This window comes from Pocillopora damicornis, chromosome 5, assembly GCF_964200805.1.
Source record: "Pocillopora damicornis chromosome 5, jaPocDami1.2, whole genome shotgun sequence".
Lineage (NCBI taxonomy): Eukaryota > Metazoa > Cnidaria > Anthozoa > Scleractinia > Pocilloporidae > Pocillopora > Pocillopora damicornis.
Genome location: NC_142674.1, coordinates 1,585,070 through 1,599,483, shown reverse-complemented (window position 1 = coordinate 1,599,483; position 14,414 = coordinate 1,585,070). Strand labels below are relative to the sequence as shown.

The window sequence follows — 14,414 nt, the reverse complement described above, 5'->3', positions numbered from 1 at the left end:
AATAATAATAATAATGGTGATGATGATGAAAAGTTCCAGCTACTAACCTTTGCTATCAACACGTCGAACGTGAAAAAGCATTTTGCTACTGTACAATCCATCAAATATGACTGTAAAAGAATCCCACTTGATCAATTTTCTTTTTAAGAGTAGACCTGGGCTGCTACCATAAGACCTGAAGATCTCATGTCCATTAGGCAGTTCTATCCCAAAATATCTTGCATTTTTTAGGACTAGTAGCTGGATAGCAAAACCAGCACTTGCCTCTGTTTGAACCTTTATTTGGCAGGATACCTCTAGATCTGAGAAAGACACGAATGGTGCCCTAAAGTAAACGAATACATCGTGATCCATGACATTCACCACTTTTTGTGGGGAGCACAGATTAACTTTCCCGTATATATCAATCCAATCACCGTATGATTCATGAAAACTCAGACCAAACTCGTTTTTTTATTGATTTGACGTTTTTAAGTGTAACATTGTTTTTGTTACTGATAAAATCAATTCCATTTCCTCCAGTATTTACGAAGGAACTGTTCGTTATAATCACCTCTTTTTCTGGGAACCAAACCTTGATACCACCTGATGTGCAGTTAAGAACGGTCACATGATTTACTTTTGGGACGTACTGAATCATCTCAATGGCAGCCACGTTTTGGCCATGTTTCTCGCCACAGTGCTCAATTCTTAGGTGTTTTAAACTTGATGTTGCCAGGTTTGAGGTGTTCCTAGCTTCGCGAAGAAATCTGATATTTCCCCAAGGCTTTCCTTCGCCACAGTTTAACACAAGATGATACGACATATTGCAGCTTTGGTTTTGGAAAGATAAAGAGCATTCTGCTAAATCCAACTCACTTCCTTTACAATGAAGAGCAGCACAAGCATCCCGAGTACCGGACGAATTATGATGGGAGTGACTAATGGACAATGGTGCTTTATAGCCCAGGTGTTCACATATCAGTTTTGCGTCATTAGTTTTCGTGCCTTGCGTCTCATTGAAACACAGTGAGGTCCAATTCCAGTTGTGTAGTATCTCTACCCGTCCTTCCCAAGGGAACTTGCCTCCGGTTAATCGAATTTTAGGAGAATCGTCATCTTCTGTACTTTTTGAAAGAGAAAATTTAACAGGTTGATCTACATTTCCGCCAACAAAGAGTGAACCAAGAACCAACATGCCGACCCTTGGCTTAAAATGCATCTCAACACCAGGGTCAATTGAAAGAGAAGCTTCAGGCAGAATAGTGACATCGGAAACAACTGTATAGGGACTTTTCTCTTTTCTTAGAAGAACGTTGGATAAAATCCTTCCTCCCAGAAAGCTTTTCGAGAGCGCGTTAAAGGTGGTATTTTCTTCTGAACCCTTTATTGCGCCTCTTGCATTACTGATGTAAGGACGAAAAACAGCAAATGCGTGTTCGTACTCGTCTTCAGCATGAAAAATTCTCTCCTTGATTTTTTCCTCGTCATCATAACCCCAGAAGTTTAATGTAGCCTGCAATGTGCTGCTATGCGAAGAAACATGGGTGTATGCACAAAGTTCTTTTGAGAAGTCCAGGCTGCTAAATCTGTTGAAATTAATGAAAAATGCTCTCCATTCCATTCCATTCCATTCCAAAGTAAATCCAGAGACTTCTAACTCACAGGTTGGGGAATTTGATGATACAGCCACGTTGTTTAGGAGCGAATTGTTCAAAAACGTTACATTCTTCATGCCAGTGTTCCCTCCTACAACGTATTCGCACTGGAGAAGAACCATAAACTGCCCTTTATTCGATTTAAGGATGTTGTCGACAATTGCGATGTCTTCACTTATCCTCTGAATCTCAATGACTCCACTATTCAGGCAGCTGTTGTTTGTGAAGACGTTACCTCTTATAGTTGCACCTGAAGGAGAGGTTCTTTCTATATAAACAGATCTCCCATGGTTTTGTTTAAAGATGTTTCCTTCTATGATCAGAACTTTTGTGCCTCCTATTATGTCTATGACGCTTTTATCTTGGCAAAAGTTGAACAAGAAACTATTATTTCTCACAAATAATTCAGGAGTGAAGTATCCATTCGTATCACGCGTAGTCAAAATGACAGGACCTTGAGTGTTATTCAGGAAAAGGTTACCGTCAAATTGCCATGGATTAGAGTGTGGAGACTCGTTAATGTCTATTACAGGGCCTCGGTTGGCATAAAATGTACAGTTTATGAAGGAAGTGTGAGATGAACAAGGCGAATTGCAACCATAATAACTACGCGAATAAACAGAAGATGCCTTATTCCATCCAAAAAATATCTTGGTTGCAGAAACTTTCACTTTGGTATAGCTACCATCCAGAAAAAGCCCATATCCATTGCTATGGAAAACACCACTATTTTCAATATTGATTGTTTTTTCACCGTTCGTGTCCACATATAGTCCATTTTCGGTCGAGTTAGAAGTCTTGGTGTTCTCGATATTCACGTTACCTGAAAAAGAAGAGGGCTTGATTCCAATCTTGTTTCTAACGAACTGGCAATTCAGCAGCTTCAAGCTTTAACGTGGGAAAATGCTGTCGATAAGCCATTCTTGGGTGAGTCTCGTACGTCCGTTTTTTGGATTTCAACTATTCCTGCGTTATCTCCACCCAAAAAAATTCCACCTTCACTGTTGTGGCTGAAATTGCTTTTGGATATTACAAGGTTTGGTGATCTGATCTTCGTCTTTTCACCACCTGTTGGTTGAAAACAAAAATAATTGTTTATGAACACAAATCAGAGCCTTACACAACTTTTCTCTGACATAAAGCATGTTTGCGAAAAAGACGAATTCTGGAAAATCTCCATCGATTGCGATCCGTAACTGACTTTTTAATCAATAGTCAAAACTTTTCATTGTTTTGATGAGGATAGTAATTATTAAATTAACTTTATGCCCTTTGATCACAAGAAAAGGATTCCGATCCTTGCAGTGCAACTCTGCCCAACTCATTAAGAGTAAAGGGCGCATTTGACCACCTCACAAAATATATTAATACACAACGAAACTCGATCATTCAGATCACGATTAAATTTAAGAAACATATTTTTAAAACAGCAAAGTGGTAAATTATTATCCTCAGTGATGACTCGTGTTCTTTTGTTGACATCATGAAAATCACCAAAGGATCCATTAATCAAGTAAATCTTTCTTGAAATGTCACCACCGATATGATCAATCTCCTAATGAAACAGTTTATTTCCTTAAACTTCTGTTTATAGAGATAATAGGATTTGTTAATCACGAGTATGATTACAGAAAAAATCGGACGACACGAAGTCCTGTTACCAATCAACTAAAACTACGACAAAATTTGAGCAAGAAACTAGACATCGGTGATACCTTTCATAAAAAAAACACACTTAAGTTAACTCGGTGAAATGCGAGAAAACAGCGGGCGTTCACGACGCGATCTGTCCACTTACACAGATCATAGTGTCCAATTACAAGCATGACGTGTACACTGTCCTATAAGTGCTAGAATCGGGCTAGTGACAACTCATCACACGTTAGAGAATTTTGTAATAGTTTTGATTACACTATAAATTGTGGTCAAAATTCTTCCACGAGGAAGAAGAGCTCTGGAATTTGCCTTACTCCCAGGCTGTGTGGCTTTGGAGATCTTTTTCAAACAGCGCCCAAATATTATTTTGAGGGACGGGTTCAAAGCCTGTGGAAGCCTGAAGCTTACTTTTGCAATTGAAAAAATTGCAGTCTACCCACGTAGATCATTGCTTAACTCGATATGATTAAAATAGTAGCTGAACTTACTTTTGATGAGAAACAGTAGAAAATGCACCGTGTCGTCTTCATCCGGGTATCCATACCCTTTCTCCAGTAGGATTGAGCTATTGCCAGTCATCCAAGCAGGACGGCTATACCATTGTAACATATGGATATCCCAGAGAGTGCCCTTTGCCTTGTCTGTTCCATTGTACACGTGGAAAACTATGCTATATACATTGTGATATATTAGCTGCAATCCTATCGTATATTCCGGTGGAACGGTAATTATGGCCTTGCAGGCTGCTCTGCTCCGTAATGTCACAACTAGATAATACACCGCACTAGAGTCACTAATAAATGTTTCGCTTTCAGTACATATGTCCATAAACTTCTTCACAGACGCGTCTGCCATTTTTACCACGTGTGTGTTGAGAGTATTCCAGTTGTAACGATACGAAAATCCGTAGCCTTTTGTGTCTACGACATTTGTACTTAGGAACTCAATAAATGGAGACTCCAAACGTACTCCATCCGACTCGGTTTCAGCTATTGTTGAATTCTCGATTTCATTTGAATCTTTTAAGGGGTCTGGATACATAAACTGGAAACCAATGGCAGCAGAATTACTCACAAAGACACCGCTGATCACGTGACGTGCGAGGTCCACTCTGAAGGCGATTCCGGGAATAGTCAGGTCGTCTCTATATGGAAATCCTGCATATCGCACCTCAACATTGCTGAAGACGCTTTCCTTTGAAGTCACAGCAAGATGAACGCCAGCCCAGTAAGGAATTTTACAACCGACATACAAAACATTTGTTGTGCATGACGATGATGAAATCCAGTTCCTTTTGTTACAAATGGTGATGCTGTCTCCTTGATCGGTATCGCATCTGACATTATGTAGGAATATTTTCTCTTTTCCATTTGGGTCATGGTAATAAGAGCTCACCGGTTCGTATCCCAATTGTCTGCATACTATGTCATCCTCGTTTCCATAGGTACGCATACATACTGGTATCCACGTGCTATTGATCCATATTTCAACTACCCCTTCCCACGGAGTAGGACCTGCGACAAGTCTAACGTCCTGAAGCAATGGTTCCCTTGGAAGGAACTTCACCTGTTCTTTTTTATTACCTTTTATGATAACCTTTCCTTGTACTAAGAAAACACTCTTCAATGGAAATTCTAAAGTGATGTTTCCTTCGATAAACAAAACGCCGTCAGACAATATTGTGACGTCACTGATAACTCAGTAGGCATCATTTTGGTTTGTAATATTGAGGACTTGATTTAATGTTCCTCCTAACTTATTACCTCGAAGAAAACAGAAAGGTCTGACACCGTCGTGTAATTTAAGGCCGGTAGAATTGTAGGAATCCAAAAATGGATAATAATGGATCTGTGCAAGTTCCACTCGATCTTCAAAGTCAAACACTCGGTCTTTTATATTGCATTCATTTCTTGTTCCCCACCAGTTTTCTTCCGCAAGAAGAACGTGTTCACGGTCTTTAAGCAGTGCTGCTAATTCGTGAGAGAACAAAGGGTTGATAAACGAATTATACTTTATGGTAACGTTGCCTCCTTTTACAGCTAAAACTGCCTGCGTTTTGGTACGAAGGTAATTGCTGGAAAACAGCCGGATTCTTTGATTGTCTAAAAACGTGTTGTTCCTGATGGTGACACGGCATTTTGTGGGTAACGTTTCGCAATCAACGAAAAATATGTTCTCCCCTTTATTCTTTGAAAAGATGTTCGATGAAACCTGCAAATTAAAGGGTAAGGAATTCTCATAGGAACATCTTCGCCCATGTCGTACTATCAGAGCAAGTCCACTGTTCTCGTAATATATGTTATTAGCCAAGACAGCAGATAACACGTACCATTCTGGGCCAAGGATATCCAAACCATTTTTTTTGTTTCCCTCTACTTTATTACCAGTGAATAAAAGTTGAACGCTCCTTTGCCACCGATTGTTTCCCCAACCGGAATCTGCAGGATAGAGCGTACAACCACCAAGAGAATTGTTGAAAATTGTGGAGTTTGCAACCTTAATGACATAGTTCTCCGGGCGTTGATCAATTCTATACGTGAGGTAAAACAGCACACCGTATTGACTGTTCCCTGAAACATTACAGTTTAGAAGATGAACTGAACGAAGACGTACTGACTTGGTATCTAGAAACCACAATCCTTGTCGTTTGTTGCCACCAGCAATAAAATCCTTTAAGACAACTTCTCCTCCTTGATTTTCCACATAAAAACCATCCCTTCCGTTACCAAAAGAAGACGAAGACTCTATGTTTATGTTGGTATCCCCAAATTCGAAAGCATAACCGGATTTATAATTGTTTGAGGTAGAAATCCTCTCCAATTTAAGTCCTCCTCTAAAAAAGTAGTCAGCGTAAACTCCTTGATTTGAGTTTCCATCAAATTTACAAGAGCTGAAATTTAATCTGGTATCGGATAATCTTGTAAACAGAGCCCCATTCTGCGAATTTCCAAGAGACAGTACTTCCACTAGTCGAACATAGCAGTAGCGAAATGTTTGTAAATAAACTCCTTCACCGTTACTGTTACGAATAAACTGCGTGTTGTTAATGTTGATTGTGGAGTTGACCTGGTTTAAGATGTGCAATCCTTGACCACCATTTTCTTCAACTAGGCTGTCAGACATTTGGAATGAAAGAGTTCCAGCATCGACTACGATTCCTGACGCTTGGTTTTTCGAGGATTTGACGTTGGTAAATTCTAAAATGCCAGTTATCTTGGTGATGTAAACACCGCTATATTTGTTCTGCAGAAACATAGATTCTACAACAGAGATTTTTCCATGTGTGTTGCTGACATAGAGTCCATTGTAGTTGTTCCCTATCACCGTTGTTAGGGAGATTCGAGAATTACCAATCAAGTTGTCAACGGTAATACCAGACTTAGCATTGGTAGAAAAGGTACTGTTAGATATCAGTAGTGATGAAGTCTCGCCTACAAATGATCAAAAGCCAATAGGTTAATGTTACAAAGAGCAAACGTCATCCAAACAAATTTATAGACTTGTGGGCGGTCGTTTCGTCTTCGTATTGAATAATAAAATTCTTTCTTTTGTTCAATGTTTTATTGAGTTACCAGTTTACCTAGTGACTAACTGACTGTAAGCGACCCACTGACTGATGGAAAGAACCATCCACCGAAAGAACAAGCAAACAACCGAATAAGCGACCGACCGTAACAATAGGCATTGTTGCATACTTAGACTTTCACTCTACAAAATGAGCACTGTGTTAGGTCGATTCTTAGTCACTTTCCCCTGATAAAATTCAAATGTATGGATACAATTGCAAATTTGTTACCCGCGCGCCGAATACAACAGCATGTTTTTGCCATGATTTTTTAAAGAACAATTCTGAGTATATAACAGGGCACTTAATGTATGGTCGCTCGAGAAACTAGTTAGTTTTGTTTTCCCTCGACTTTGTCTCGGGGAACATCAGGACCCTCGGAAAAAGAAAATTAACTTTCTCCCTCGGGACCATACCTTAAGTGTATATTGTTTACTAGTAGCCTCGTTGCAGTGTCAACTAAAGCGAGGTTACTAGGTGGCAGGCATTCACAAAAAAGACCAAAGACTTGGTTCCTTGGGCTGTGTGATTTCTTCTTAACCAAACATCGACAGACCATCCTAAGAACTGACCGACCGACCGACCGACCGACCGACCGACCGATCGACTGACTGACTGACGGTCTAGTTGTCCAAAGGAAAAATTGACGAGGTTACTGATGGAGAGGTTGAAGAACTACCTTTTTGAATGAGTGATTGACTGCTCAAGGGAACAGCAGATGGACCAGTTCGTCTTATTTTAAGACATAACTAGAAACAGAGCTACCTTGATCTTCCATAACGACCATTTCCAAGTTAGAACTGCCTTTAGAGTAGAAGGAGAGTTCCAATATAGAAGTAGAACCAGTCTTAAATGTCCTTCCATTGTAGTCCCTTGTAATTCTGTGCAGTTGGGTTTTGATAGCTGTGCTTGCATCGGTAAAATTGAGCTCAAATCCACTTCCATGAATTATTCTCAAATGCACAGAGATCTTTCTTCCTGGTGAAGCTCTGAAAATCTTAATAAAGCAAATTTTTTTTAAAAATTCTTACATTGGAAGAGTTTTTATAGAAGGTAAGCAACATACAGACAAGAATTTCTTTAGGTTACAAGTTACGGCTTGTAGTATAGAGGTTCTCGATCGGTTAACTCCCTTTCATGAAACCTGGCTCAACATTTTGACTATTTAAATGTCTTTTACGTATGCTTTTCCTTTTGAGGAAAAATATTCTTAAAAGAACATCGAAGAGGTGCGAACTGACTTCGCTTGACAGATGAAATCGGAAGAAGAGGCATTGATGTAACTGTTTTCTTCTTCTAGCCTTCAGGGAAAACCTATTTTTTAAATCGTTGGTTATAAATTATAGATGATTGAAAGCTGGTGTCTGCATATGGGGAAGAATGAAACTCCTCTTGATCAGGGGTTGTCTTTTTGCATTGTGATCTTCCCCGTTGTACAAGAAAATCCTCCCCTTCGAAAAAAAACATCACTCCATACGATAGGGAAGAAGAGTTCTGTCCAATTCACATTTCGATAATCGTCAAAAGATTTGGACTTTTTAATCAATTCTAATTGATAGTCAAGGATGCAGAACTCCCAGTTCGTGGAGACCCTAGTGTTTTCCTCAAATGATTCACCCGGTTTGATAGAAAAATTAAATCCCTCATCATTGGAAGCTTTTCGTTCTACCTTCTAAAATCGTGAATGAAATATGTGCCAGAATTTGACATAAAGCTGTACATTTTAACTACCGCTCAGGAAACTCGAACCAGAAATCCACTAAAAAAACAAAGAAGAGAAAATCCCTGTTTTCGAGAAGGTGATGGATATGTAAAGATATTCAACAGTTCACATTAGAGGTGTCTTGAGTTCATAGTGTACTCCGCTCTTCTTTTCACCAAACTCACTCACACATTTCAAATAAAATACTCGATCCTACCTTGCTACAATTAACCGGGTGATGATTTCCAGCGGCATTTAGGAGCAAAGGAAAAGAAGCTTTCTCTGGAATGACAGAACAGAAATTCATTGCCAGGCGCGTATAGATAAGGCCTCCTTCAAATCGTGCATTCTGAACTGTGACATTTTCAATGACAACATTACCACAGGAGTTCTCGATGTTCACACCAGCCAGAAGAGGCCCAAGGATTGAAGAATCGACCACGGCCAAGGGTTTGGCAAGTTCTTTTACATTTAAGCCGGAGGCGCTATCGTGGATCGTAACATGTAATAAATCTGGAGCGTTTTCCACGGCATTTATGCCCTCAAGAGCATTCTCAATGTCCACGTACTCCAGCGAAGAGCTTTCTTTTTTCTCAGAGGAGTTCGTAGGCTCGAAGTAAAAACCTTTCCAATAAAAGTTCTCAGCCAAATATGGCAATAGAGTGTCACATTCAATGCCAACGTCTCGGTTGTGAGCTGAAATATTTGTCGTGTCGTTGTAATGGAAAAAAGAAGGAATAAAAATAGAAATGTGATTAATGGCTTAAAAGTAGCTAATTTTATACCTTGACGCTTTTACGAAAGTCCTCGCTGATATGCTTTCTAGGCACCTGAACACAACCTCTTCCTCCCCTTGATCTATGCGCTGTTTCTCTAAACATTAATAACATTGTATTAGGGTTTCAAGTCGGGCAGGTGAGTTGGCCATTTAGGACGATTGCCTTTTATATTGAGACTTAACGTCCGCTACCCGATAGCCACACGAAGTTTTCAGCTTCATAGCATTGGTTTCAAAACAAAAATTTCATGTCACAAAATTCAAATTTAACTCAGCCTGATGTCAAGGAAAATCGAAAGAAAGTTGAAAAGAGCGTACACTAGGCATACAAATGCTTAACGAAGTCTGAACTTGGGATCATTCATTCTCCTTACAATATCACCCCTAAATTTCACATTAATGTAATGAGAATAAAGGAAATGATCACCAACTAACGAAACTCTTGATTGTTAGACAAATTCTCCATGTCAGCACCTTAGTAAATGTACAGAGAACAGTATGGAGAATGTAAATGCTGATGTTAAGGTATGAGGGGTTAAGGTAGACATCACGGACGTTTTCTCGGAGGAGAGGTTGTCTCTGGTACCAGCTTCCACAGAAACGGTGACTAAGACGTTGAGAGGCCGCGCATTTATCACCTGTACTTTATTACTGGTGAGACAGGATTTTTCGTTAAAAAATTTTTTGGAGCTCGTAACGGCCATCTTGCCTTCAAACACAAGCGAAACCTTGTCTTAGCACATGAATTAAATAGTGATTACCCGACCAAATGCGAGGGCATATTTCTGTCCCCTCTTCTGCGTACTCACCCCATACAATAGATCAGTAATAAAGTTACTAAACAGAGAAAGATACTAATTTACTTTGGTTACATGGAAAAATTAAATAGATCTGTCGGTAAACACTTGCTTTGCGGCCAGAAAGAGAATATTTCCATGTAGAGAAACATGTGGCAAACAATAAAAGCATTGCTTAGGACTAAAATGAACTTACACCACGAATGCGGATCACTCATAATCCATCTGTAAGAACAATCCCATAGACTCTTTTCAGTTCCTTTACAGCCAACTGTCTTCATCATCACGGGGCCGCTGCCGGGATCATAGTAATACCGCTTTCCCCCAAGGAATCCAAGATGTCTGCAGGCCACGTGCGTATCTGTGAGATCCCAAGATCCCCGGTCGTTGGAGACAGTCCCCCACCTTCCATGATACTGCAACTGAAGGCGCCCGTTGTTGTAGGATGATCCATCTACAAGTCTTATCCCGTGACTGTAGAATAAAGCCCCGTCTGTTGTATTGCAAAAACTTGTTTCTGCACAGGGAACCGCTCGGAATGTAATTCTCTGCGACGGTGTTCCTTTTGCATGAAACGATCCACGAACAAGTATCCCCACAGATGGAACAAAATTTACAATTGCACCAGGTTCTATGGTAAGAGAAGCATTTTTTGGGACAACAAGGTCACTGGTGACCAAGTATGGACCATCTACACGCGCAAGGGTCTGGTTACCAGTGACAGTGCCATTCAATAGCCGTGAAATATTTTTCTCGCTCTCACAAAGTCCATGCCCGAGAAATATGACCAGTGTTATGTAGTATTTCAGAAACATCCTGTCTATTCTGATCTATTGGTAATGAAGAATAAGAATGAACTGGAATCAGAAGACATAAAAGTTCATCTCAAGACGAAAGAAACAGTTTTTCCTCAAATATTCGTCCTTTTTGATGACGTCACGGAACCTTGGTAGCTTACCATAATTCGTATCTTAAGTTTTACATTGCAAGCTTTTCCAAATAACGATAGGGGAGTTCAGGCAAGGGGGAGCGGGGGAAGGGATAATCCACCCTTCTTGTACCCAGCATTGGTACTTCCAATGGCTACGACACCTTTAATAATTAGGGAGAAGGCGGCTGTACATCCAAGCTAAGTGGTTGGCGCCTTCCAATTGATGAGAGTCAAACGACATATCCCCATCTACAGGAAAATTGTGCATTGGCGGCAGAGTCGCGAAAGATTTGGGACGAAAAATTAAAGTTGGAGAAACTATATCCTGCAATTGAAATTATTCGCGCCTTACGCATGGAGATCGGGATCAGAGACTTTTAGCAAGTGCTCTGTTTTGTTTAAAGTATAAACTAAGTTTCCTTAAATACTCCTGATTGAATCTAAACTTAGTGTCATATTCTGCAATAAGAAGAGCAACAAGAGACTTTAAACATTAATTACGTGACTGAAGTGAGAACTAGATACATCATGTTTGCATTTTTGTAACACTCGAAAGCTCTTGGAGATCATTCACCGTAGAAAAGAAAGATAGCCTGGGAAAGGTGCTAAATCATTCAGCTCGGAGAGATACATGATCTGGTTAAAAGCGTGGAACAACGAAAAATCAGGGCGTATTTTTTCGTTAGTTTGTTCTCCGAATAATTAAATTATACACCGTAGAAAGGAAGGAACCGACAAAAAGTAAGTGAAATCTCACTGCCTACCGAGCTCATTTTTCCTGCCTCAGAGCACTTAAATTTATTAACAGGCGTCCATGTGCAAGCGCTGTGAACTGTCATTGGTATTGTAAAAGAATCACATGCCTCGAATAGCTTTTTTTAAGTGATGCAAAAAAAATCTTTGTGATCTCGCAAATGCATTCGAACTCAGTTTTCAGATACTTTTCAATCCCGAAACTGCTAAGTCTCTGCTTTACATTCTTGGACAGTATGCTATTTAGGGGGTCGAAATTTCATGTTTCCAAACGATCTTTTCAGTTCTTTGATTATCAGGTAGTCAACGACAATTGAATATTGCAATCAGCCTCACATCTTTGTGCCTTTTATTGTATTGTTGATGACTTTGCAACATTTGCTCTTTTAATTTAATTTCTTTGGAGCCTCGTTGGATGAAGAAAACTGCACTTGGAAAAAAACTGCACATAATGATTTCATTGCTATGATAAGCTCTCTCCAAGTTTCTTTGTGCGATGCGACTAGTTAATGGAGAGAATGTACGCTACTTAAGTAAACCAACCTCACTGTTGCATAGGCTCATGAGAAAAATATATCACAGCTGCTCAGTGATTACTTCTGTATACATATCAAACTCATGGGGTACAAATAGTCTTAACATGAATGTAGTGACCACGCCCACTTCGACGCCCCACTCAAATCGAGTGTAATTTTCGAATGTTTTACCATCGTGCGGATTCTCAACGGAAAAAGCATTCAATGTACCTCTGAAATATTACACTATAATATTGTGGCTTTCTATTTCGCTAATTTTCTAACTTGAAGGTAAAGTTTTTCCCTCGTCATTTTTACCTTTTCTCCGAGCGGTTGCGTGAAATTAACAAGGCGTTTTTGATCAAAACACGACCGAGCGAAGGGTCTCGGGCGATATCTCTTTTACGCAGGCGTATTTTAAAAATGTATCGCCAGAATCAAAAAGAATAACAAATTTCCTTTGTTTTGATATGTAAAGTGTTGAACAAAAAGCAAATTTACCCTCGTCAAATGGCGTTTCAAAACGGCTGTATCTTCCTCCTTTTGATTTTTTCCTGTTTTGTAAGCGTGAAAGCAGTAGAAGAGGGATCAGGAAATTCAGAAAGCGCTTCGGGAATTAATCTGCCATCGTTTACTTACAAGATAAACAAGTAAGATTTGTGAAGTTCGTTGAAGTATGAAGTAATAAATGCCTTTTTTAAGCTTGTTTGCTGGATTTTTCGTAAAATTCCCTGATTAATTTTTCGTTTCAGCTTACTAATCTATACTATTTCAAAGCAATGCAAAGACGAAGACGGAGAACCATGAGTGGGTCCTCTCAACGAGGAGTAATAGTCAATAGCCGCATATCAGAAGTATTCAGAAGGAAAATATTCTGTCTTCAGAAAGCTGTCAAGAAAGCTAGTAATCGTAGTGGAAGGCAATTAAATGCACTTCTTAGCAAGTTGGAAACGGGCCCTCGGTATCGATCTAGTATCATATCGTTCTCAATATCATACAGTTTTGTATCTTTCTTCCGTGGATTCGCCTTTCTAACGGGGGTGTATGTTGAGTATTCATTGCAAAATCGCTTTGTTTTTTCTATTTCCCTCTTTGGTCTGTTCGCAACGGAGAGCATGCGCATTACGTGGGGTTAGTGGTTGCGTACACCTGGAACCGAGAAAAACAAATGTTCGTCGCACTGGGGAAAGAGTTTGATATGTTTCCTGAAAAACGTCTCACGTTGGGACGCCGGTGTAACCTCGAGCTCGTCTAACTTCACACTGAGTGAAATGCAACGCAGTCTAAGTGACACAATGACGTCATTGTGAGTAATTCTGGGACAAGCAGCGCTATAGCACAGAAACACGTTACTCCTACTTTGTTTATTTAAAACTCGATCTAACATTATTTCCCAAAACCACCTAATCCGTAGTCCAATGTTCGATTCTTCGGAGTTGTCGATTTTAGCAGATCTCATTTTGAATTAATCAGCACAATATTTGTTTATAAGTGGTTCGCTGTTCGGTTAACCTTTAACTCCCACGTGTGATTCACATGCAACTTCTCTCTAAAATATCCATCCCCTGACCAGCAAACAGGTAATGAGAGAACTCAAATGTATCAGGTGCAAGTTGTTATCTTGATCTAACACCAAATTCGGGCAACTAATTTACAAGGAAATGTGTAGCAGCAAGAGGGGAGAATTAACAATCAGATCCTGGGAGTTAAACGGTTGAAGACTAATATTTAAGCAAAGTTGTCTTATGTGAAGTAATTACAGCCTCCTTTTCAGAAAAATGGGAATAGAGAAACCTCACATCAAACATCCCGAAATGCGCTTTGAAAAACGAATGATCCTGAAGCATTACACTATGCTGCCAAGTTATCTTGCTTTTATGTGAAAGATGCAACAGTTTCAGGACTGTAGACTCAAAAGCTTCAAAAGAGGCATTTTGACAGAATTCAGTTGATTTTTTCTACCAAACGAGGTTTGAACTGGTTTGTTTTACTCACTAGCGAACCTAACTGGAGAATAAATTACCATTACTAACCCCATTGCTATTATTATCATTATTATTATTATTATCTTTAGTGTCAA

At 39.6% G+C, this 14,414-nt stretch overlaps 1 protein-coding gene across 1 annotated transcript in view; it reads right to left on the bottom strand.

Annotated features, from left to right (window-relative positions):
• Positions 1–14,414, bottom strand: part of LOC113671780 (uncharacterized) — a 46,314-nt gene that overhangs the window by 28,108 nt on the left and 3,792 nt on the right. Inside the window, 7 exon segments of the mRNA XM_089207791.1 lie at positions 48–453; positions 455–2,529; positions 2,532–2,705; positions 3,782–6,724; positions 7,624–7,855; positions 8,778–9,256; positions 10,332–10,965. Of these exon segments, the coding sequence (XP_089063917.1) occupies positions 48–453; positions 455–2,529; positions 2,532–2,705; positions 3,782–6,724; positions 7,624–7,855; positions 8,778–9,256; positions 10,332–10,950 (6,928 nt within the window). The 5' untranslated portion in view covers positions 10,951–10,965.